This window comes from Erpetoichthys calabaricus, chromosome 9 (assembly GCF_900747795.2).
Source record: "Erpetoichthys calabaricus chromosome 9, fErpCal1.3, whole genome shotgun sequence".
Taxonomy (NCBI): domain Eukaryota; kingdom Metazoa; phylum Chordata; class Cladistia; order Polypteriformes; family Polypteridae; genus Erpetoichthys; species Erpetoichthys calabaricus.
The window spans coordinates 279,315-305,233 of NC_041402.2; the positions used below are offsets into that span (position 1 = coordinate 279,315).

General features: G+C 54.5%; 2 protein-coding genes across 5 annotated transcripts in view; one reads left to right on the forward strand and one right to left on the reverse strand.

The window, feature by feature from the left end:
- ttll11 (tubulin tyrosine ligase-like family, member 11) overlaps positions 1 to 14,320 on the reverse strand; it is a 188,403-nt gene extending 174,083 nt beyond the window's left edge. For all 3 annotated transcript variants that reach the window (XR_007935866.1, XR_007935867.1, XM_028809017.2), the window contains exons 1-8: positions 13,645 to 14,320; positions 8,356 to 8,455; positions 7,623 to 7,756; positions 4,209 to 4,784; positions 3,552 to 3,647; positions 3,249 to 3,367; positions 2,263 to 2,511; positions 2,082 to 2,188 (exon numbers count right to left, since the gene is read on the reverse strand). Coding sequence is in view for 1 of the 3 variants with exons in the window: in XM_028809017.2 (XP_028664850.1) it covers positions 2,082 to 2,188; positions 2,263 to 2,511; positions 3,249 to 3,367; positions 3,552 to 3,647; positions 4,209 to 4,784; positions 7,623 to 7,756; positions 8,356 to 8,455; positions 13,645 to 13,986 (1,723 nt within the window). In the remaining 2 variants the exon portion in view is untranslated. The remainder of the gene's footprint in view (positions 1 to 2,081; positions 2,189 to 2,262; positions 2,512 to 3,248; positions 3,368 to 3,551; positions 3,648 to 4,208; positions 4,785 to 7,622; positions 7,757 to 8,355; positions 8,456 to 13,644) is intronic.
- Positions 14,321 to 21,768: 7,448 nt separating this feature from the next.
- Positions 21,769 to 25,919, forward strand: part of si:dkey-34e4.1 (carboxyl-terminal PDZ ligand of neuronal nitric oxide synthase protein) — a 34,788-nt gene continuing 30,637 nt past the window's right edge. The window contains exons 1-2 of one of the 2 annotated variants that reach the window (XM_028809019.2): positions 21,769 to 22,210; positions 24,004 to 24,075. In XM_028809019.2, the coding sequence (XP_028664852.2) occupies positions 22,106 to 22,210; positions 24,004 to 24,075 (177 nt within the window). In that variant the 5' untranslated portion in view covers positions 21,769 to 22,105. The remainder of the gene's footprint in view (positions 22,211 to 24,003; positions 24,076 to 25,919) is intronic. The other variant, XM_028809020.2, reaches the window with a different exon arrangement.

Below are 25,919 nucleotides of genomic sequence, written 5' to 3' on the forward strand. Positions count from 1 at the left end.
CCAGAAAACAGCGTGGTCGGCAGGATCCGATACTTATCCGATGCACATCTGGGGGTCCTTGTCTAATACCAGTCTGCCAGACACCTGGCATCTCCTGGTACCTGCCTTGTAGAACCCTCACCGTCTTTGTTCATTCATGAAGGACCCCAACGGCTCCCACTCAGTGGTCTCCTGACTTTCAATTGTTTAAAGCTCCTTGACATGGTCACATAAAAGGGTCCCTGTCCCTTCACATGACTTGCCAGTGTCCCCCTCAGCTCTGATGCTACAGGGGAGGCTCTGGGATGCCAAATCAAATGTCCCTTAGTGCCCTTGATTTATAAGGCCTGGCGCCCAACTTACCGTTTAGAAATCACATGCAAATATGCGCCTCAGACCCCGCCCTCAAACATCCAGGTAAGGAGTATGCTAATCAGCCTCATGCATATGCAAACACGCCACGGCAGAACTTCATTGGCCGGTACAGCAGCTCCCTCCTAACCTCTCGCGATCCTGCCCACCGCCGCTGCCCTCTGAGAAGTCCTATGCTGCGTGTTTCACACCTGAGCGCATGGTGACATGTCACATTATAGCGCCTCTCCTCGGTCAGAATACGATGACAATGAAGAGTACGGGCCACGTGACAAATGGAGGGTTTAACGAGTCACCTTACTGACCCGTCAGCCACCCACCATGTCTGCCTCGAAAGAAACCAATTGCGGCTCGACGCAGACCACCAAGCCAGGACATTTGTCAGCCTCATCTTGGTGCCACAGTTAACAAAGGCAGTGCCACCCTCGCTAGGTGGCCTTACTGCAACACGTGTGCCATCAGGAGCTCCGATTACGTAAGTGAAACCGGACACGGCTGTCAATCGCCTTTTAACATCAGCCTGCACAGTCACACCATCACAGCGGGCACGACGGAGGGACACTTGGGCTGAGACGTGACAACAGGTGGCTGACGAATAGCCAAACACGCAGCATTGGCCCCCTTAAAAGGGAACGTCAATCAGGCCATCACGTCCTACTTGTCACTTATAATACGTTTGTCACGTAAAACACAAAACATTAACGATGGCTCAGTGATCAGAATTATCAGGAGTGCCAGTCGTCATGTAGCGGCTGAGGCTGCACTTCCATACTCTACCAAGGGGGTCGCCATTTCCCATCGCCTGTGGCATACGGAGGGCTCATAAATGTCTGCGCGTCAAGTTGTCTTTTAGAAATCCCCACCAAGACAGCGAGTTTTATAAAGCAGACCCCCAGGTGCCCAAAATGACGCTATCAGAGGAAGGCTATTGTTTAATGTCATAAAGCGCCTTTCACAAGCAGCACACGTCACCTGGACAAACCAAACAGACATCTGCAGGGGTCTTTGCAGCTGCCACCACAGAGGAAGTGAGGGGACAAATGACACCTTTAGCAGCTCAGCCTGGTGACTTGTGGGTACGGGCACCACCACTTTAAACACATCTCAAGTTGAGTGAGTGGGGCCCGGGGGTCCCACCATCAGGGTATGATGGTGTGCCTTTTGGGGCGCCAAGTAAACAGGGGCAGCTGAGGATTGTGCTTGGGGACACTACTTGAGCTGCACACTGATCCTGCCAACTACACCTGGCTTCTTTTGGCATAGTGTCGTCTGCAGACCTGCCAGTCCTGCTTGCCAATATGGAGGGCTGGCACACCTTGCCCCCTCGTCCCTGCATATGTTCTAGACGGCTATGACATCCAGGGGGCTCAGCTTCAGGCACAGGCCAGCATGGACTCAGGTGACCCTGGCACTGTGTCTTCTCATAGCTCCTTTCATGTTTGTCTTGGTGCCAATTGATTCCACTTTTTATTTTATCAACTTCTAATACATTTCACATGATGTGGTGCCACCCACCCAGCGGGCAACGTGGACACAAAGTCCACAGGTAGGCAGGGTGGAGTAGCCATGTGAACTGGCACTGCATGTCCGCCGCCATCGTAACAATGTGACAGCGCCACCCCTGGAGTCTCGCACACACACACACACACACACACACACATAGCGGCCCTCCTCCTGACATCCCATAAAGCCGGTGGCCAGTGCCCGTGGAGGGCAGCCCCACTTCTTACCCGACTCGCGCTGGTCCGTCGCCAGGCAGCTCCAGCGCCTCGTTATGTCGATGTACAAGATGTCCACGGCAGCCATCGACAGCGTGCTGCTGCTGAGCTTGCAGGACCTGAAGAAGAGCAAAGCGGCGATCAGAGAAATGTGGCTGGTCAAACGGTGCCCGGCGGGCAGACGCCAACGCACCTGATGAAAGTCCGGAATGCCGTGGGTCCAAGCCTCATGGACCCCTTGACACCAAGGAACCTGACGAAGAGCACGGCGATCCTCTCGACTACCCGCAGGTAGCTGAACTGCTTTGAGTATTTGGGGAAGACCTGCTTGAGGCACAGTGATGGCAGCTGACTGGCACCCGGGTCACTTGGGCACCGGTCTGGGGGCTCGCCCTCCAAGATGTCGTCCTGCAGTTCCGGTGCTTGTCCAGTCAGATGCACCCTGGGAAGGAAAAACAAAGAGAAAAAACTGAAAAGAGGGACGGGCATAAGGACATGCCAAGTAGAGCAGGTACAACGGGCACTCTTGTCCACAGATGCCAATTCTCCTCTGCCTTAGTGGTCCTTAATCCACTAGAGGGATGTGATGGCTCGGCTCTCCTAATACATGTGACATCCGTAATCCTTCGCTCTTAGGTGCCACCTGAGGCGGTTCAGTGCCCAGCTGTCGGATGGCTCACATGTAACAGGAGAAGCCACCTGATGGCATAGCTGCAGTGCCTTCCATGGGTATTCGTTGTGCTCTCCCCATGTTAGGTGAACATTAACAGTTGGCACCAGAGGTGTTGGCATCCCTGTGCTTAGGCCATGGCTGGCTGGCTCGCTTGGGATCACGGCGCTTGAAATGTGCCCATCGACTGGAAACAAGCAACAGACTGGAGGAGGCCTGCATGGGTAAGGCTGTGTCAGCTGGCACCAAGGGCATACGGTGGCACAGTAACCTCACCTGGCAGAGCTGAATCTACATTGAAGAATCACAGAAACAGTCAGACTGCAGGGCACCTGGACTTGAGTTTTACATAGCGCCTTTCTCCTATCGAGTCCCCTCACATGTCACCCTTCAGGTGGACTGCTCAGTCCTGAAAGGCACTATAAAATGAATGACAAAGCACCAGGACCACCTGGACACTCGCCGGGGTCTCACAAAGCCAAACTGAAAGGTGCAGAAGGCGGACTCACGTGTTAGCCTGGCACCTCCGCTGCACCGGATCGACCAGCCGAAGCGTGTCCCTGATGACGCCCACCTTGACCTCCTCATCGACCGGACTGGGCACGTGCTCAAAGACCCCGGGCGAGACCTGAAACAGCGCAGAGGGTTCAGCAGAGGGCACCTTCACAAACACCCCCAGTGACCGCGGGCACCCTGGGGACACTCTGTAAAGAAGCAGGTGGCAGGATTGTCAAGGCCATCCAGAAGCAGTCAGTCGGTGTGCCCTGAAATGACAAGCGGGCAGGCGCTCAGTGCCAGCCTGTCACACTCACCTCCTGCTCGTGCTCGATCTTCATGCTGGGATTGGCGTTCACTTCCAGCAGGATGGGCTTTAAATTCTTCATGAGCAGAATGTCAAATCCTAAAATCTGGGAAGAGAGATGGGCATTAGGTTGGCAGTGCGCCACAACCACTGGGTCAGCTGAGCTTACCAATGACCAGGAGCCGGTGGACATTCTATGGCGGCCTGTTGATTTGCACCAGTGTCTCATGTGAGAGGATCAGCAACCCCATTTAATGAAAACCGAGACGGTGAAGGAAGGAGCACAAACAAGGTGCCCATCATTGGCACTCCTAGCATGCCATCAGGGCCATTTGCTACTGAACAGGAGCCTCTAATCTGACCATGTCAGAAGAGGCCAGCACCCCGAAACCCCGCACTTGTGACCAACCCTGGTGATGAACCAAACGTAACGTGCCCGCTCACAACGCCACCTAAAATGCCCAACTGGACATCCAACGGTCACCACAGTCCTCCAAAGCTGAAAAATGCCACCCTTCCCAACAGTGGCCATCACGGAGATGCCAGTTAAATGCCAATATGGATGGACAGCTAGGATAAGATTTCACCGACTAGTCAGTGCAAGTCTCGGTGCCACCCCACACAGCAGGGGCATGGCACAGCAGGCACCACCCCCATCTAGACATACCTGGAAGCACGTCGGGCCCGGCCTCCCGGGCGGGATCTCGGCATGGTGGTAGACTTTGAGTTCGGGCACCAGCGCCACAACAGTCTTGATGACCAAGGAGATGATGTCCGACCAGACCTTCTTGACGTCGACGCCCCTGCCCGCCAGCCGGCCCAGGATGCTCGAGAAGGTGCGCTTGCTGCCCGTGTTGGTGCTCTCCGAGTGGATGAACTTGCCGCTGTGCACGTTGAGCGAGTAGTTGGTCAGGTGCATGAAGACGTGGTGCAGATTCTTGGCATTGGGCTCCTGGTAGGGCTCCGTGCAGAAACGGGAGAGACCCTCCCGGGACACGTAGATCTCGAGGGGCTCCAGCGCCTTGAGCAGCACGTAGAGGCGGAGGTCGAACTTGAGCTTGTCCACCAGCAGCGGCTTTGGGATGTACTCCTGGACCACGCAGGGCTTGGCCTGGGCGCTGCCCATCAGCCGGATGTCATGGGGCTCCTTGATGAGGTAGATGCCGTCGCCCTGGGACCCCCCGTCCGGCTTGATGATGAAGGTGGGCTTCCACGAGGAGTCATTCTCCTTGGCGATGCGGACCTGTGGTGGGAAGACACGCAGACCGACCGATGATGCCAAACGAAATGTGGCGAGAGACCAGTGGGTGGAGAAGGCATTTCTTTAATATAGCGCCTTTTGTGGGGAGTTGGGGTCAGGGTGACGACAAGAAACAAGGGAATTTGGGCAAACCCCAAAACGTCACTCAGCTGCAGTCCAAACCCATCAATGAGGGGCCCACCGGGGTCAATGCCAGCCAGAGGGCCATGAGGAGAAGCTGGCAGGAGTGCACCGGGGTCACTTGTACAAGAATCCAGATAGGGACAATTTAACACAATCAGTTGGGAAGTGACAAGGACACATGCGAGGCCACGGTGCAGTGACATGAAACTGTGGCCTTGGCAGCACATCACACAGTGTCTTCCCTTTCTGGCCAGAGCCTGGCAGAACCACTTCAGCTGTAGCTTGAAAGGCGCTATACAGGCCAGTCAGCATTATTACACAGCACAACCAGAAGGCCACCACGTGTGCCAGTCACCTGAGTCAAGAACAAGTGAAAAGCTGCAGTGGTCCGAGCCGATGACACAGTGCCACCTCGAATCGACCTCACATTGGCATGGCTGCAACAGAATGCTGGCACCATCTACAAAGCAAAGCCAACAAATGGACACTGTCAGTCTTCTAATGTGGCCTTGGAGCTGAGAGATTATAAGATGCTACCACCAACTGGGAGAACCGGAAGCACAAAGTGCCAAAGAGGGCAATATGGTATGGCAGAGGATGGGCACACTCAAAGAAGCACTGCGGCAGCAATCGGAGATGTGGTGGCAGAGCACACAAGTTCACACTGGCGACATCTTCAAACCCGACGACTCAAAGGGTCACACACTGGCCCTGCCCATGACAGTCTTGGGCACTCCCCAGCAGCGATGCCAGTACAATGGAAATCAATTGTGTCCAAGTGGGTAAACCAGTCAGACGACATGAACAGAAACCCAAGGGATGCACACACAGTACCCCTGGCATCATTGCCAGCCAACCACCCATTAAAGGGGCATCTCCTTGGCACTGCCCGCCATCCTCCGTCACTCCCCCGACTTTTCGTTGTCGACTGAGCCGGCGAGTGGCCAACCGTCCGTCTTCTTAATCGAGCTTCACTCCCAGGCAGGTGGGCAGTCACTCCATGTCGACAACATGAGAAGTGAATGACCAACGTCTGGCACCGTACAGCTGTAGACAGTGGTGGTTGCCCTAAGAGGGGCACCAAGCAGGCCGTCCAGTAACCAAGCTGATGAGGCCACTGGGGCCACATGCCAGCTCTACACAGCCGATGCCCGACTGTACTCGCAGAGCACAGTGTGTGCAGGGAAAGGCGACACATCACCGGACCACCTGTTCAGGAGTCCTGGCGTGGTCACTTCACCTGCCGGGCTCACAGTGTAGGAAGGACATTCGCAATGAAAGGTGCTATATAGAATTCCAAAGCTCAACCTGCTCCATTGACTCCCGGACTGATGGTCAGCAACTTTGGCACCAATCAAGATGGATGGTAACTGGCCAGGCTGCGTCAGTACAGTGACAAGATGTGGCCAAAGATTTGTAGGTCGCAGCTGCTCTTGGTCCACTGACCCCACGATGACCACACGCTGGCACACCAGGCTGGATGCATTCCATTGAAATGCAGAATGAGAGTGGACAGGCAGGGATGACCGGCAGCCAGCCGCCTCACGCTTACTGCTGCCACTAAGTGACCACAAGAGGACGCTATACCGGATAGGGCTGTCCCCTGGTGCCACACTGCTCAGTGCTGCTGCCTCCATGAGCCCAGCATCAGGCATCGGCTGTGTAGAGCTGGCATGTGGTCCCAGTGGCCTCCTCTGCTTAGCTGCAAGTGTGGACAGCGGCCATCGCCGACTGGGCTGCGGTCACAGGCAGAATGAATGAATGAATGCTGACACCCAGTGGACAGAGTGGGAACTACCATCACTACGGGCTCATTGCCGGTCACTTCGGGATTCTCCAGCTGGACATTTGGACTATGGCCTTGGACCACAGACTGAGGGTCCCGTTGTGCCCATTTAAAGCGCCTTTACACGACCATTAAAGGCCTCATCAAATGAAAACACAGTGTGGCATCGAGGGCCTCCTCATTGTCACTGGGCAGGTGGCATTGGCGAGGTGTTTCTGCCAGCCAGGCTCTATATAGTGCCTTTCAAAAGTCAAACATTTTTACCCCCTTTGTTTGCCCTCATTTCCAGGTGATCTCTGGTCATTTATGGTCACCCGGCCAGCAAACCCAAAATTTGAAAGGTGCCTGCCATTCTGCCAGAGCCCACAAGGAGGAGGCTGGTCAGTAAAAATGACCGGCAACCCCAAAACTCCTCAGGGAGGGGCATTATGAGACTGCCACGTGATAAAGACTGAGGACAACCATAAGCTGCCAACAGGATGGCGAGGCCAGGTGACAAGTGTGGAGCACCACACCAGGAAAGGGCCAGAGATGTGGGGGCCAAGGCGCTATATAGATCAGGAGGCCAGCTTGTCCCCGTGCCATTTCTAGTGTCGCCATGTAAAGTGCATTGAAAGATGGCACTACATTGGTAGTGAAGGTGGCTTGTCACAAGTCTGTGTCATCAAGGCACTAGTCTGGTGCCTCGTGGCAGGACTGGCACCCGTCATGCCCACAACAGTCAGCGGAGCTCATTTTTAACATTTTTGCCTCTTAAAGTGCACTCGACAATCAAGCCATGCCAAGTGCCCACCTTGGCCTGACTTTTGTCCGTCGTAGTCTCATTAACTGTACATAATGGAGCTCCCTATAAAAGGCGCTATATGAAGGCTGTTCATTTTCAGTGTGGCTCTGAAAACAAAGCGACTTACCTGAGCAGAGAACAGGTGGTACTCCTCGGGCAGGATCCACGAGCGCGGGCAGAAGTTGTACTCCTCAGGAAAAAGCTCGTGCATCGTGCGCATGGTCCGGCTCAGGTTCACCTTGCGCACCATCTCCATCATTCCTGCAGGTGGGCAAAGACCAAAGTCAGCCACGTGTGTGTGTGTGCCCTCAATGCCAACCAGTGCCATCCTGGCATGGGAACTCTACCTAGGGGGCAGGAGAAAGCACCGCTGGTAACCTGTCCGGTGCCAGTCTGGTGGACTTTCACAACAAGCTGAAAATGTCAGCCACATCTGAGGGCATGCTAGACACTCAGCTAAGAGGGCATCGCATTGGGCTTTTCAGACGTCTACACTGAGGTACTGGGGGGGGGGGGGGGGGGGGGACAAGACTGGACCACGAGGGGACGGGTAGTGCGGGGTGTCCAGCGTGCCATCCAAAGGACTTGGCAGGACTCTACATCTGTTCACCCTTTGGGCATATTAAATGACAAGGGTCTCAAAACTGAACCATGTGGAACTCTAGGGGGGTCTCAGAGAGCCATGTTAGCCAAGAGTCAAAATCAGTAAGTGAGGACACAACGGGCACCACAAAAACAGCACACTGAGTGGTGACCACAGGGAGTGGGTGCCATCCCCACACATGGTGCGGATGGTGGGCCGGGGCCTGTAGCACAAATCCCAGTAACCAGTGGGCTGAATGACCGCGGCAGTCCAGTACCTGGAAACTTGTTGACCTGTCCAGAGGAGATGTTCTCGTTGTCATGGAAAGACACGCCATGCCAGTAAATGTCACAAGGCTGCCGACGACCCACAGGAAGCTGCGTGGCAAAAGCAAACAAAGAAAAAAAAACAGAAATCAGCAACAGGGCCACTCAGGTCACGGGGTCCCTCCTGTCACATCCATGTCACTCTGGCAAGGGGACTGTCAGGGGTGAATTGGAGCTCCGCCCCCAAAGCCTCCATTTGCCAGTGTTCTGCCCCACCTTAGTCCCTTCCCCTTCTTAGCGTATGCCCCGCCCTCAGCCCCTCCTGCTTCAGTGATGCTCTGGCGTGGGCAGCCCACCCATCTTGAGGTTCTCACTTGGACCTTGTGCCCTCATTTTTTTTTTTTGCATGTTTTTGAACCCGTGTTCAGCACTTTTGACCCCTTTGCCCACCTTGGACCTCAGCTTTATTTTATTACAACAGCAATAACAATGACGTGTTATTTATATAGCGCCTTTGTGCTGTTCAAAGCACTTTGCCCTTTTCCCCGTCATGTGCCGCCCTCTGCCCTGCCTGCCCGTCCAACCTGCCACTGACACTGCCAGCCTCTCCTGAAAGGGCGCTTGGCACTGCTCACCCAGGCTCGCACTCCCTATGGAAATGTCACAAGGTGGCCCCCTAGTGGCCAAGGCACCCAAGATGTTTCAGATGTTCAGAAAAGAATGACATTTGGGTCAGCGTTTCCGCACCCACCAAGTCCCCTGCATGAGGCCGCTAGAACGTACAAACCACTGCACCGGACTGTATAGCGCCTTGAGATGCCATTTGAAACAGAAAGGCACAGCATAAGGTGACAAGTCAGTCCCTATTCCGGAGTGACACTCCTGACCTGCCACAGCTGAGGCGCTAAGCTGCAGGACACCTTGAAATACCACCGGCTATGGAAAGGCGCTATACGGTCTCTGTCAAGGACTTCCTGCGTTGCCCGTCAAAGCCAACTTGAGTGTGCCAGTCCTGCTGAGGCTGTGTGTGGCTTCATGAAGGGGGGTCCCTGGACTGGAAACCACCGGGCTGCCCATTCAATGGCATGCCTGGCTGTCAGCTGCAATAAGGGACGTGACGTGTATGGCGCTATAAAGGAAGGAGGAACAAGAACCAGCACACCCTCGTGACCACACTGTCACCCTGACATGGGGACATCTGGGCACAGTGACGCCGCCCGCATCTCTAAAGTGGACTCTAATATCACTCACCTGGCAAGGATGACACATGTGGAGTGACCACCGCAAAGACGTCAACTGCTTCACTCTGTGCCACCTTCTGCTGCCGAGTTGTCACCGGATTAAAACAATAAGTCCCCCAAGTGACCAGCCACCCCCATCCCATCATGCCCATCAGCCCCCTCCTCACGAGAGTATTAACACAAAGAACACTGAAGGGCAAAGGGGCTTGGATCAGAGCAGATTACGGACCCCTGCTGTGCCACCCTGGCCTGAACCGCTATGCACGTGGCACAGGGCACCGAGACACTGCTGGAAAGACGCCAGGGCGACCAAGTGACCCTCCCTGCCATGGTGGGCGTGGAAAGTCAAAGCACGGGCAGACAACACTCAGTGCTGGACATCCAAACTGAAGCCACGGGTGCCAAGTCCACCTGACCGGCCTGAAAGCGGACCCAGGGTCTCAGATGAATGTCACCGATTGTCACACCATCAGCCTCTGTGCCTCAGTCATCAGTGCTGCTGCTGCTCAACAGGGGTGGAGATCAGGGTTCAACTTAGTAAACTGGCATCAGAGAGTGCCCACCACTGGAGTGGCATCTCTTCTGGTGTGGACTCTGGAGCCCCCAACTGGGTTAGGAAAAGTTATCAAGCAGTAGGGACCACCACAAATGAGTCCCATCCAGAGACTGGCGTGTCTGCCATATGTACTACCAAGTACCCAGTGATGTCTGATGGCAGACCCCGCAGTTAGGGCAGTGCCCAGGCTCTCAGAGTGGGCGCTTGTTTAGCAGCTGTAACCTGCAACTCCCAGCAGCACCAAGTGCCCATCCTGGAACCCAGGGCAGTGCCCCGCTAGCTGGTCTCGTGTGCCCAGCGCTCCCTGGCAGGACACTTCATGCGTGTCAGATTTAACACGAGGCACTCATCTCATTAGCCGGCAGGGTGGGATTAGCCCTAATTACCGTTAATCCGTGCTGCGGGTGAAGAAGAGTCACACGCTAGATGTGCCCGCACCAAGAGGTGGCACTTCCCTGGCCTTCACACCCTTAGACGCGGGTTCAGCAGCACCTGTCCATCCATCACCATACTGAAGGTGCGTCACGTGCTTCCGTGTCCACCTCACGAAGAGGACAGGGACCCGAAAGGGAGACCCCAAAGATGCTGATAATGACAGCCCCTAAAGCCATCAGGTCATTCTGCCCATTCCGTTCAGGGTGGCAATGCGGACTCTTGGAGCCACAGGACCCGGGCTGAAGCCCCCCACCTCCTCTCCGCTGAATTCTTGAACCTGTGTGCCAATACTTCAGTCACTGCCTCGTTATTTGCTACAGATGACAGCGGGCCTGCTAAGTGACCTGCCAGAGCAGCCAGCCATTGTCACATACAGCGCCTTTTATGGAGGGCATCATCCCAAGGCCTTTGCAAGGCACACCTGGTGGGTGATACATCACAGTCTGGTGCCTCAGTCACATGGAGGTGTGGCGCCCCCAGATATGCTTGGCCTGCCTGGGACTCGGACCGCCAAAGGATGGCTGTGAAAGGCACTATAAAGCAGGTGCTAGTTGAAGGTCAATGTCGCTTTTGACAATGCCACAGGTCACTAAACACAGAGCTCTGTGCCCAGCTGCCAGGCCGAGAGGAGAGGGCACCCACTGAACACGAGCCCTTACCCGCTGGCTTGAGCCGCACTCCGACTTCTTATTTTCCGCTGGCAGATTTTTCAGATCCATCTTTCCATCCATCCATTTTCCAACCCGCTGAATCCGAACACAGGGTCACGGGGGTCTGCTGGAGCCAATCTCAGCCAACACAGGGCACAAGGCAGGAACCAATCCTGGGCAGGGTGCCAACCCACCGCAGGACACACAAAAACACACCCACACACCAAGCACACACTAGGGCCAATTTAGAATCGCCAATCCACCTAAACTGCATGTCTTTGGACTGTGGGAGGAAACCGGAGCGCCCGGAGGAAACCCACGCAGACACGGGGAGAACATGCAAACTCCACGCAGGGAGGACCCGGGAAGCGAACCCAGGTCCCCAGATTTCCCAACTGCGAGGCAGCAGCGCTACCCACTGCGCCACCGTGCCGCCCCATCTTTCCATTTTACGCTAAAAAGCTGAAAACTTCCAGAAGGGATTCCGGAGTTTTTCCTTCCCTACAAATGAAACCACCACGAGGTTTCTGAGGATCCACACAGTCCTGGATGGGATGGCAGGCCACTGCATGGCACACGCATCACACTGTGCCAAGTCAGAGGGACAAATCAGGAAGACCACAAGGACACAGAGACCACCAGGGGATTCCACAAGGGGACGCTAAAATACGAAACTGCCAGTCACATCGGGCAAATGCGTCAATCCGAGAGGTTCAAAAGCTGCCCACATGAACATTCCTGTGCTGCTTGGCACCCACAAAGGCGCTATATAAGATAAAGCTCAACGTCAACAGGTCTCAGCGCCCACACAGCAATGGAAAGCTCACCTGGCACATCAGTGGGGCGATGATGCCAGTGCAGCACAGCCACCAGCACTGCAGTGCCAAGCATCTAGTGCCATGGCATCACCCCGACAGCAGCAGACAAGTGACACCTTTTTACCAGGCCCGTCCTTGGGAGCTTCACAGATGGGTGGCACAATCACCCTTATGAGGACACACGTGACAAAGTCATGTGGCAGGTAGCATTATCTCTGAATGCTATACAGGGACTTTATGTTGAGCCTCTGAGGTGTAGAGGGACTCACCAAGTGACAGCTCGTCTCCTATTATATAGCGCCTTTTCATACCAAAGGTGCTTCTAAACAGCAATGCATTTCATGCTGTGCCCAAAACAACACAAAAAGCGCTGCAGGGGGCTTCAGCAGCCCCCCAGCCTCGACTCCTCAAGAAGACAAGAAAAAAACTTCCAAATACAGACCCTTGTAGGGGGGGAAAATGGAAGAAATCTTGGGAAAGGCAATTCAGAGAGAGAGGTTGGGCTCACAATGGGCATCAAAAACAGAACTGGACATGAGAAGACCTCCTCACAGATCTCGATGGCCAATCTGTCACCTCAGGAACACAATGGTGACAACGTCTGGGGCACAGACGGGCAAACTGAGTGGCTCAGGGGTACGCAGCGAGGACTCAAAAGGCAGGGTGGCAGAGGAGGTGGACTGCAAACTCAAATCTGCCCTTGACACTGGGTGACCACGAGCGGGTCACTTCACCTGCCTGAAAGCAATGGAACCGACTGCACCTCAGATGTTGGACGTCGCATTGGATAAAGGGGTCCGCCAATCAAGGAGTATTAAAACATATAGCGCCTTTCCACGCCGACCATCATCCGGACATGCAGCACATGTGGACTGGCAGGGGAGGGTCACAAGAGGTCACCGTCCTAACCTCGGCCACATCATACAGTGAAAGACGGGCAAGGGGGCTGAGGAAAGTGGCAAGCCCACTGTCACCCAGGAGTGTCACAGCAGTCAGGCCTGGTGGCCGCACGTTCATCCAGAAGGTAACCGGAGCAGAATGTCTTACGTTTCACCCCGTCTCCATGGTGGTTTGCCACATAATGCCCGACGTGTTTCATTCTGTGCACAATTAGCTGAGGTGACAAACCGATGACGTGGGCGGACGATCCTCTCAGATGTCACATATTCAAGGTAAAAAAAAACGAGAAGCTTAAATGAGACAACTAGGAGCGACCAGCGAGGTCACCAGGAAGTCTACCAGTCTGTCGGAGGACTAGACCGGGAAAGGCACTATATAAGCAAAGAGGTGCTTTATAAATTATTACTAGTAAGGGACTTGGGTAGAGCAGTGGGTGAAAACAGAAGGGGCACCTATGGGGTGCCAGTCGACTGAACCAAAGATACCCACCCAACGTTCATTACAGCTCCTGGGTGTCAGGTTAGGTGCCACCTAGGTGGAGCCCACACGTTCTCTTGGTGCTCCTGGGCAGGCCTGAGCCCAACTTTGCTCCATTCCCTGGCACGACTTATTAGGCAAACTCCCACCTTTGCAGCCCGGGGTGGCATTCGGGGCCCACACCAGCCCAGGTACCCCCTTCCCCCCCTACCCGGAGACGCACCTCCCTCCAATTGAGCTGCTTGATGCTGATCTTCAGCGCCTCCAGGGACGTCTTGGCCTTCGAGCTGTCCACCATCACCCGCTGCCTCTTCCTGTGCGTGGCGGCGCGTTTGCCGTCCTCCTTGCCGCCCCTGGTTCGCTGCCCCCCGCCGCTCCGGTCGACTTTGCCCAACGCGCTTTTCTCGGCGCCCGTCCTGCGGGCCTTGGACTCGCGCCTCTCGGGCTGCGGCTTCTCTGCGGAAGGGGGCGATCCCGGCTGTTCCTGCGCTGGCACCGCGCCCGCGTCCGCGGCAGATGGCATCGGCTCCAGCTCTCCGGCAACTTTTCCGTCCTGCTCGCTCATCCTGTGGATGGTGGCACCTTCAGAAGGGCGCGACGTCCATGGCGGTGTCCCGAGCGAGGGCCCGAGTGGAGGGAGACAGCATTGCCCACCCTCCCACCTTGCGGCGCGGCCACAGACACAAACACGCGTGCCGGACTCTCGGATGTCACCGCCTGTCAGCTGGCAATTTATACGGCGCAGGCAAACAACGCCGCGGTCTCGATGACAACGCAGTCGACGGCAGCCGAGGAGGCTCAAAGCTCAAAGCTCGCGAGCGCGGTGGCCGGGAGCGCGCCACCCTGGTACGTGTGTCGTCGGCGCGTGGCCGACGCCGCATCGATGGGAGACCCCGCGAAGGACGGACGTAGCGCGCATTTCGTTTTCATCGCCCTCTTTGATGTCATCAGGGAGGAGGGCAGCCAGGTGCATGATGGGACAGGAGGACATGTCCTACTGGGACAGACTCGGAGCAGAGGAGACCGCGCAGGGACGTCATCGGCCCAGCAACAGGGTTCAAGTCGAATCACGTGGTCGAGGACGTCAGTGGAAATGAAGGGGCAGAAAGGGAGGACGGAAGTGAAACAAACCCACCGAGACATGGAGTTGAAGAAGGAGCGGGACGAGATGTGGGGCTTGATGGACTGAACGGCCTCCTCTCGCTTGTCACATCCCTTCTGTTCTTCTCCTCTAAAAAGAACGAGAATGCAGTAATGGCAGGCGGGCAGTAGAGATGAACAGACAGGGCAATCCAGGCAGAAATGGGGCAGCTGAACCTCAAAGTGTCCACTCAGAGCGAGAAGGCTGGCCTCTTGAGATGCCAGGTGTGTGTCTGGCAGGGTGGCAGACGCAGGGCTTGGCGTGGTCAAGTCACTGGCCAGGGTCTCAAGGTGAGGTGGAGGAGAGGTGGCATCAGGCTCTCTGAGGTGGGCTGCAGATTCCAATGTAAGCCCCTCTGTCTGGTAATTCCACATTTGAAGCAGGAGCCCACTCGGGTGATGCAGCTCATTTAAGGGGGGGTTCTCGAGTGCGGCCACTAAGCGCTTTAGAATGAAGAGCCTTCATCTTATATAGCGCCTTACCACGGCAAACACGAGCCCAAGGCAACTTACAGCCGAGTCCAGTCTGCAGTACTCCACTGTGATCGAAGGCTCACGGTGAGACCTCTCAGGGCATGGGCACTAGGGGGTGCCACGCCACCCACCCAGAAAGAACACAGGCAAACAGGTGAGGGGTGCCGAGGGGCACTTGAGTTCAAATCCCATTCGTTTTCATTGCATTCTTGAAATTCAAGGGACGCCACGGTGACTCGTTCACTGCCATCTGATGACCAGCAGTCCAGACTCGAGGATCCTGTCACCATGACTACCAACGACAGCCGCACCCCGCGGAAAAAAACGGGAGATCAAGGTGCCACCACGGGCATCTTTATAGAGGGCATGCATGTGTCTGTCCTTCAACAGCAAAGAATGAATGAATCGATAAGAAAAGAAGAAATGAAAGGGTTAGCAAGTGAATGAACGCAGAAATGAATGAACAGACAAATGCTAAATGAACAATGAAAGAATAATAAAGGAAGAAGTGAACAATAAATGAACAATAAGGAAATACACAAAGAAGGAATAGATTAGTGAGTGAATGATGAATGAATAAGTGAATGAAAAAGGAATGAATGAATGAATGCCGAATCAATAAGAAAAGAAGAAATGAAAGGATTAGCAAGTGAATGAACGCAGAAATGAATCTGAATGCACAGATGAATGAAAGACAAAGTGAATGCTGAATAAACAAGAAGAATAAATGAGAGAATAACAAATGAAGAAGTGAACAATGAATGGATTAACAAGCAAATGATGAATGAACAGTAAAGGAATGCATGAAGAATATGACGAATGAACGAATGAAGGAATGATGAAGAAAAATATGAGTGGCAATGAACGAATGAACAAATGAATGAAAGGACTAACACCTGAATGAATTAGTAACGAATACACAATGAGTGAATGAATGAATGAATGAATGACTGCATCGCCTTGTGTGAAGGTGGCACACCTTTAATACTCTGGGGGTATTTCTTTGGGGTCTTTCAGACTTGTCTGAGCTTTTCTCGGCGAGGTTTGCTACAACCACCCAGCCTGACATGGCATACGAGTGAAAATGAAAATCAAGCGGTGGAGCCTCATCCTCCTCATCACCATCATCATCCTCACAATAATTAAGCAGCACACTTCCTCAGCAGGCCGAGTCGGGGAGTGTAAAGGCCACTAAATGCACAAAGCAGGGTGACATCAGACGGATCGGCCCCCCGGGTCCATGTGGCACCCACCCTGCCGTCGACTGAGCTCACTCAATCCAACTTTAGCAGTCCCAGCACAGGATGCCACTTGTGCTGTGCCACCTTAGAGCCATTGGTTCACTTAACCCCAGTGTACATGTACTGTAGATGCACGGAGAACATGAAAAGCCCACGCGGGCAGCAATGAGTCAGGAGGTCTCTTGGAGCAGTGAGACAGCAGCAGCACAAGGCACCGTGCCAGCCAGCCAGCGCCCACCAGGAGGCCAACGGCATAACCAAAGGAGACTTGCTGACATCTATTGGGGTAAAGGAGAACTGCAGCCAGCAGGAAGCAGGAGTCACACAGAGGGTCGATAGAACGGAGACCCCGATGGTCTTAAAGGGGCATCTGGAGGCGATCATCATGAGAGCTGGAGGTGCTTTCACTTGTCATGGTGAAGGAGAGCTCTGGAGTGATGTTTCTCTGGTACAAGCCCTGGCACAAGGGCTGCTTTAGAATTCTTCTGGTGGGCTCAGAGAGCATCTGAACAGCACGTGCCAGCTGGCTGGCATCCTCCTTCTCCTTGTCTCATGCCACTCTTCACCCCATCACACTCCTTACGCTGTCTCTTAAGCGGCACCCCTCTGCCTGACTTGCCACCTTCAAAATAGGGCATCATGATACCCTGCCAGTGTCTGGGTCTGTTGAAAATTCTTGTGCCACCTACCTGGGCATCTATACCAGTTCAGATTAAAAAAGGGCAACACTGCTTTGCTGTGGTTTGATAAATAAAACATAAATGACTAGGTGGCACCAAAATCATTAGGGTGACTGGCACCAGTAGAGTGGGAGCACCAGGTGGTGACAGAGATGAGCAGCAGACCATCGGACATTTAAAAAATGGGCAATCTGAGCATTCTCTTCAAAGAGGGGGGCACACGCCATAATGGGGTATGAGAGACCTCCCTGCATGCCAGTGTCAAGCCCACGGTAGGCACAACTCAAGGCTCATACCAGCCTGAGCCTCAATAGTTGATTGTCTCGTCGTGTCTTTTCTCCACCTAACCCTTCGTATCCATCTTGAATTTGACTTATTAAGGACGTTAAGAACGTTTCGCATGTTCTCCTGATGGCATGGCGGCCAATTTGGGACTCGCTGTGTTGACAGTTGCCACGGTTTCTGTTCCCAGAGCCCATTGGGACTGCGCGGCGTGTGACATCATCAACGCCAGTAGAGAGTGCGGATGCGCGTCTTTCCTTTTGCTGGCTCCTGAATTTCGTTTTTGGCTTTGCCACATGGGCATCCGCAGACTCGGCTTGGCGTCTCACTTCATCCCTGCAGTTCTTGCTGCCATTTTGGGCTTTGCTATTGATGGCCATGATGTTTGCTGCTGGTCAGGTGACATGTTGTGCCCTGGCTCTCCGCCTATGTAAGATGGCGGCACATTGTCTTCTGTGCCAGGGTGCCCCCAGAGAGACACCCGCCCCCCCAGCCCCGTCAAGGCCTTGTGCCCCACTGAGTGCGCCTGACTTTGGCTTTCTGATTATTTCTGTGCTTTGGATTTCCGACTGCGGCGCTCGGCTTCTCTGCTTTGGACTGCCAGCCTCCTGCTGGGCTTTTGACTATCGTGGCTTTGTTTTTAATGGTTTTGTTTTTAATGGTTTTGTTTTTTTAATGGTTTTCGCTTCACATGGCAGACCCTTCCACCTGTGGGACTCTGAGGTGGGGAGCCCTCGCGTATTCCTGAATTGTTTTAATGATTTTCGGCAGTTGATGTCCACGGTGCCCGCGTTTCACTTCCTGGTGCTTAGTCGTTCATTTCCAAGACACTGTTTCGAGTCGAATTGTCACGGCGGCCGTGGTGTATAAATGAGGCGGGTGGTCCTTTATGTCTTAGCTGCCACCTCCAATGCCATCACAGACATAGCAAATGACTTGGGTGAACAAAGACACCAAGGCAGTCGTGGGTGAAGACGCCCTTTAAAAACTGGCACGGCTCTGGCTGGATGGCTTTGGGGGGGCTGAGCGTTGTACCCGCCTGTGCTCTGACAAGCAACCAGCGTCACTGCCTCCTTTGAAAGGAGCAATAAACTCAAAATCCGTCACAAGAGAGACCACAGACGAGAAATCAGGTGACAGGAGTGGGACATTCAGCGCCACACCGCCAAAACCAAAATGTCTGCCCTGTGGCACAAAGAATGGCACTTCTCTGAGGCTGGGCACATACTACTCATAAAGCGCTCCATATCCAAGGTGGGAGTGACCCCCGTACCCTGATGGCAGGCACAATGCTGTGGCTAAAACGAGCAGTCGACCTGGGCAGGGTGGCAGCAGACACACACGGACGCCTTCAGAAGATCGAAGAAGATGGTGGGCACTTGAAACAGAGAGGGCTGGGAGACAAACAACAAGCTGGCAGTCAGAGCCCAGAAACTGCAACACAAAATTGAAAGACAAGAGAAGGCCTGACGTGAAGCAGGCCTCACCCTAGGTAGCCTGATCCTGTACTCAAAAGGCCCACACGGGCCCAAGATGGGGGGGCTTAGGCTTTTAAATAGCAGAATAGCAAAGGCAGGTCTGAATGGAGGAGAGAAGGAAAAGGAAAAGAGAGGCCAACTCATCAGGTGGCAGGTGGGCAGAGACGAGTCAATCAGGCTCAAAGGGTCTTAGATCCCCAAAAAGAGCAGGCCAGGGCCTTACCAAGTCTGCCAAGAGTAGGCCTCACCCCGGGCAGCTTGGCTTCCCAAAAGTCCAAAGTAAGTTGACTCCCAAGGAGAAGTCCAATGATGCGGTTTAGAAATCAAGATTGGGATTTAAATGACAAACGAACAGAAAACATCCAAAAAGGCCCAGGACAGGATCTCCTTAAAAGGCAATTGAGAGCAGACGAGTCCGAACAGGAGATCCAACAAGCAGAATCCACACAAAGAGAAGCAAAATCCAGAAACGAGAAAATCAATACACTCAATGAAGATCAATGAGCCGCCGACGTGGGGGGCGGGCCTTCAGCAGTGACATCAGGAAGGCCCACCCCTTGGGGGGTTCCTCCCACAAACTGCAAGGAAGGCTTGTAAAGAACACAGAAGTGCAATCGTCACAAAATGAAATAAAAAATGACAAATATCTGTGGGACTCCAGTTTCCTCCCACAGTCCAAAGACATGCAGGTTAGGTGCACTGGCGATTCTAAATTGTCCCTAGTGTGTGCTTGGTGTGTGTGTGTGTGTGTGCCCTGCGGTGGGCTGGCGCCCTGCCCGGGGTTTGTTTCCTGCCTTGCGCCCTGTGTTGGCTGGGATTGGCTCCAGCAGACCCCTGTGACTCTGTGGTTAGGATATAGCGGGTTGGATAATGGATGGATGGATGGAAATATCTGTGTGTCTGTCTGGATTCTTGTGCTGCGCCATCTGTTGGAATGACGGAGACACAGCACCCCGGTGGACGCACTCACTTACTGTTTTCTTAAGGCGGATTCCAAAATGGCACCACAGTAAGGCAAGACAAGAAATGAAAAGCAAAAAGCCAACAATCACCCGAGCTGAAGAGACGCAGGCGTCACAGCCAGGTGGTCCGGGGAAGCACAAGAACCAGCGGGGGAGGTGGGGGGGGGGCAAAAAACACAATGCTGGAGCTGCTGTGCCCCCTGCAGCATCAACTTACCACACCTTAGCCGTCTGGTGGTGACAGGGGATGATTGGGGGGCCCCGAATGGACAAGGCTATGGGGGGGGCATCAGGGTCCACACACTACCCAGGGATCTCTTATGACCACAGAGAGTCAGTACCTCGGTTTTCCATCCCATCATTTTTACAGCTCAGTGTCCTGCCACGGCACCGGGGCATCGGGGTCCACACACAGACCACGGGCACAGCGCTCTCTGCTGTCCCCATCCCAGGCACAGGTGTGTATCCCCCCCGCCTTTGGCCACAGTGCCCACCGGAGTGCTGACGACCGACTGCTGGGACCCTAGCGATGGCGCTTCGGCTCATGGAACTGGTGTCACAAAATGAGAGAAAACCAAACGGGATTGTGGTGATTTTAAAATACGATAAATAAAGAGACGCGCAGCCGAGCCCCTCAGTCTCCAGGGCCGAGGACTGAACCTCAGCAGGTAACCACAGCCTGCCGCCCTCACGGTGTGCTGCCCAGTCGATAAGCGTGGCACACGCAGAGCACGCCAGTCACGTCACAGGGGGCACATGCAGCCCACACTCGCTTTGAAAACAAACAAACAAACAAACCTCACACGGGGCGACATTCAGTAAAAGGAGAGACCTGCTCAGGGGGCTCAATCCTCCTGCAAGGTGCTATATCTGCTGGTTAGAACTGCAGGGCTCCTCACCCGTACAAATCCACGCCATTGCCACCCTGGGCATGACTGCTCGCAGTGATCCCCTGCCCCTCCGTCCTCTCTCAGACTGGGCACTGCGGGTTACGGACAAGAAGGCACAAATGTGAATTGTGAATTTCCCATCGGGATTAATAAAAGTATCTATCTATCTATCTATCTATCTATCTATCAAGTCTTTTTACCTGCCAACTCCAGTCCTGGTGGGCCGCAGTGGTCACTCTGACCATCTTCTTTCCTAGCGAGTCGTTTCTGCTGCTGTTCTGCTTTCGTCGGACCCTCAGTTGTTGTTTTATTCTTAAATGACAGCCAAACAATAAGGAGACGAGCAGCTCACCTGAAGATAAAGAAAGGTGAGGGTCTGAGGGTCTCGGTCACGTCGGTCTGCTCAGGTCCCCAAACATCTGGACGGTGGTCTGAGCAAAAACAGAACATCAGCCGTCTGCTGTGGCAGAACGAGATATTCAACGACGGCCTCTCATTGAGGAACCGCTTGGAGTGAAAGGGGCGGCCGTTTGTCTGGTGGTCCGTCTCCTCACGTCCAGGGCTCTTAAACTGAAGGGCACAGGAGTTCATTAGGCTTAGGGGTAGAATGAAAAGCTGCAGCCACTGCGGACCACCAGGACACCCAAGTGACAATATGACCAGCCACCGTCGTACCCAGCGACTTGCTTTGTGACCCTGTGTGTGACTGAGTCACCTGACCTGCCAGGCCGCCATTGGCTCCTTGTCACATTGCTCTCTACTGCTCTGCACTTTGTGTGGCCGTCACGGCGCCAACGTGAGGGAGTACTGACCTCGTTGTCACACCTTGGGTCACTGGTGGGGACTTAAGGAGCAGCGCTCTGAACAGGACAATTGGAGATTTGAGTCACAGCTGCCTGTTTAATATGAAAGGCACTATATGAGGTCACCAGGGCCTCCTGACCTTTGACACCGTCCGAGACCCCCTGCACCATTTGGATTCAAGTAAGTAAATAAATGAGCGGCTGTAGCCCACCAGAGGCCCACCTGCCGGAGGTCTGAGAGTTCCGTTCGGGTCACCGCGGGTCGGCTCGCTGGCGCGTAGATCTCCCCCCCACCCCCGCCTTTCTCGTTAGTCACGTGACCCAACTTCGCTCCAATCAAGCGGGTCCTCTGCGGAGGGCGAGGCGCTAATGAGCCCATGAAAGAGCCGTGTGACCGCATTCGAAAGCACGCCGCGTCTCTGCCAAGAGCCCGGGGGGGGGCGGAGAAGGACGGCAGGCAGGCAGGCAGGCAGGCAACAGCAAGCTGGGAGGACGAAACGTGCCGTAAAAGCAGCAACCAGCAATCGCCGCCGCGCCACGCTGTTCTTTGTTCGGCTCGCTGCACGTCGAGGACAGCGCCAACACTCTGAAGTTGAAGGGGGGCACCGACGGGCAGCCGGGCATCCAGAAAACGCTCCTCCTGGGACGGCGCTGCGGTCACCGAGGTGCACCTGACTGGTGGGCGGGCACGCTGCGCTCTGGTGGTCTGGACGCCGGGAGGAGGAGCGGGCAGCATGCCGGTCAGGAGCAGATACAACCTGGTGGACGACGTGGGCGACTCCAGGGTTCCGCTGCACAACGAGGAGGCGTATCAGCACGGCATCCACTTCCAGGCGAAGGTGAGCAACCGAACGAAAGCTGCGGCCGGAGGGGAGGAAGGCGCGAGGCGGCAGCGGCGAATTAAACGACGAGGGGCGAAAAGGCGGGCCGTCCGAGTTTCGAGTCCCGATGGAGAAGCCCCGACGGATGGCGGCTGGAGCGCCGAGCACTTGAGGGAGGAGCGCGGCGGGGGTTCGGTGTACTCGGCCAGCGTCCAGGCCGCCATTCAAAATTCTGACAAAGTCCAAGCGGAGTAGCTGAGACGGGGCACAGCGGGGGGAGGAGAGCACCCCCCCATGGCTGGTCACCTGGCATCAGCCGCTCTTTGATCAGAACTCGGCCGGGTGGGCAGAAGCGAAGCCCACCTTTGTGCTCCTGCTCTCCGATATGCGCGTGCTCTTCGTAGTCCAGTCCGGAATCTTCTCCACACCCCGCGGCCCCTCGCCTTTGAAATCGGACCACTTGGACCTTCTTGAAGTTGAATAAGCAGAGATGGGCTATGAACTTGAAACATCTCCTCACCTGCACACAACTCGGCAGCCCCTTAGTGTCACTCACTGTAAGACCACCACCACGGTTCAGGTGCTCAGAGTGCTCTTGCTGTTACCCTCCTGACCAGCCTCTAGTGAAGTGAAGTGATGTTCTGCCCGGTGCCGTAGTGTTCAGGCAGTACATCTCATAGCTGAGAGGGTTAATGGAAAGACAGCCGGCTGGTCACCAGTCTGGGATGGGCCGTGGAGGTGGTCCACTGCTACAAGCCACCTGGGGGGTCCACATCAATGACCAGCTGGGCTGAACAAGGAATGTGAGAAGGAGAGAATGAAGAGAGAACCGAGTGCCACGATGGACAAGGCTGCACATCCTCTTGGTGACCCACCGACACAGAAGTGTCACTAAACACAACTGGGTGGCCTTTATACTGGGACCGGGGGCTGCCAAGTCAGAGGGTGGTCTTTCTGTTCAGTCATTCTGGTGTGTGTTCAGACCGCTGGGGGGGGGCTTCTGTAGAAAGCCACATTTATACTTGGGGACAAATAAAGTTCTGTCCGTCCGTCTCTAAGGTCTCAAGTTGATTTTGTTAGCCGGTGGGTCACCAGTCTTGTCACCTGTGAAGTATCGGTAACTGACCGTTTTCTACAATGCGGCTGCTCTTCGCTTTCCGGACCCCCTGCTTGTGGCCGTTGTCCAAATGACTGTCCCCTTTGCTGTTTATGACATGCATCATTTCAGAGATGCGATTGGTTCCTCTTCTTCTTTGGTTTATTTCCTTTTGGAGGCAGGTGGAGTGACACGCTCAGGGGTCTCGCAAGTGTCAGTAGTGGGATTTGAACCCACAACTTCAATCCAGAGCCTTAAGCACTGTGCCGCCCGGCCTGGCAGTGTCACAAGGCAGCAGAGGGTCCGAGGGGCCAAACGTAGGCAGGCTGAGAATTGTCATTCGGACCGCAGATTTAATGATGTGGACTTTGTGACCCCCCCATTTGCAGTGTCGTCTGACCCCGATGATCGGTGGCCAGCTGGGCGTTTCTCGTCATCTGATGCCAGGTGTTTGGCAGGCCGAGCCACACCAGTGTCAGGGACTCTCCTGATGTTTGTCTGCGGTGGCGTCCCTTGGGGGGGTCTGCTCCTGTTTGATGTCCCGTTGACTTTGCAGTTTTGCCGCAGTGCCACCGTCAAGTGGCCTGCTAGCGTGTGTGGCAAACGTCCAGAGTGTCACCCGCTCAGTCTGGTGGTGTGCTGAGAGTGAGTGAGGTGCTCATTTTGATTGATTGATTTTTTGATGCCCTTTTTTTTTCTTTTCTTTTCTTTTCAGTACGTTGGCAGTTTAGATGTTCCGAGACCCAACAGCCGGGTGGAGATCGTGGCAGCCATGAGGCGTATCCGAGTAAGTCCTGCTTGTGTCCCCTTCCTGCCTGTGCTCCTTGTGATGTGTCCTATCAAAGTGACCACAATGGTACAAGTATGGCCGCCCTGTGATGGCACTTAGGATGGCAGAAAGGGACAAGCGCCCAATTTTAGGGTTTCTATTTGATTTATTTTGATGATGATGATGATGAAGACTTTCTGAGTAATGTCTGCTGTGACCTTCTCCAGGGTTTTACTTGTGGCTCATCTCAGGGCAGAGTGCTGGATGCGTACACATTAGTGGCGCGTGTGTTTGTGATCTGCGCGCAGTTGGCACCGTTAAAATGACGTACCTTAGTGTGTTAGAAGAACCTTCCGGAGGGGACGAGAGCGAATATTCACACGCAAACCGACCGCATGTGCCCACAAGTCGGGCCTGTGTGAAAACCACTGGCATGTAAGAAACCAATCTGACTGCATCTGGGCGGCAGCAGTACCCTCGAGTGGCAAGAAAGGCATCTGGCATAATGGCACGTGGGTGCTGAATTGTGTCCTGTGCCACAACCCGTGACGGCTGGTACAGCTGTTTGTGCAGGGAGGCTATGGTGTGGCGTGGTGGTGGCATGGAAATGGCAGCTGCCGCTGGGGAAGGGAACTCCTACCGCAGAGGAGTTTGTGAGAGATGGCAGACAGTGCCACACAGTTCCAAGATCTGTCCCTAAAGGTTCTGTGTAAACTGGCAGGTGCCACCCAGTCCGTGTTTGTCACCTCGCGGGTGTGACGTTCTGCACTCTGATTTAATGTCATCAAAACATTTTACTTTGGTAAACAGTCATGTGGTGGCACTCAAGTCAACGCTGAAGCAAAACACGACATGTGGCCCCCTATGGCTACAGCCACATGCCACTTCGGTGTCACTTCAAGCACAGACATCGCTCTTCACTCATGTTTGTTGTCCCCCACAGTGGAGACCACTGAAAGTGGCAGCCCCATGGCGCTTATTGTACGCTTTGAAAGATAAAACCCAGACGGGTCGCTGGAGTTGTGTGACGAGTCCCTGGCCGGCGGTCCCTTCAGGGTGGACTCTTCCTCTTTGTGACGCCCGTGTCCTCCTCGTTTTTGGTCGTGTTATTGTGGACAGAGACTTTTGTAAATGACGTGAAGATGCCAGTGTGGGTGATGACGTGTTTCCTTGAGCAGGGCTGTCATTGGCTGATTTGCGTAGTTGTGTTGATGACAGGACCGCCCTGTTTGTTTGTCCAGAGTTGTGGCCTCCTCTCTGCGGGACGGCTGACATTCCAGATTTGGGGATGCTCGACTGAGTTAAACCCGCCATCAGGCTTGGCATGGCTCATCCCACCCCTTTTAGCTGGGTGGTGGTGTCTCTGTAGATGGTAGGAAGCACTGATGGGTGGCACTCTGGGGGGGTCCCCGAGGTTTCTGGTGTGAGAGCCACCTTGCAGTCTTTGCCAGTCTCGTTGCGTAGCCCAAAGTGTTGTGACGGTCACCTGGTTTTCACGAAGGCTCGTGATTTGTCCCTGTGGTGCAGCCGCTCTCTTGTGTGACGGATGAGAGGGTCACGCGTTCATCACTGGTGTTGGTGGTCCTGTACACTCCCATCTGGGCTTCTGTCTGCAGTTCTTGTCACTTTGCTACAAAGACCACTCTACAGAGGGGTACCACCAAGTGCATGCTGGGAGTAGAGAGGCCCGCCCTCCACAGCCCCGCTTGGGTGTTTTAAACCCTCTTTGCTCCCGAACCGAGCGGCCCGCTTCAGGGTCTTCTTCCAGCTGTCGAATTCTCAGAAGCACCCAGCAGAATTCATGTTATTGAAATAGCGAAGCACAGTTAAGCACAAAGCATCACGGGGGTCCTAAAGCTGAA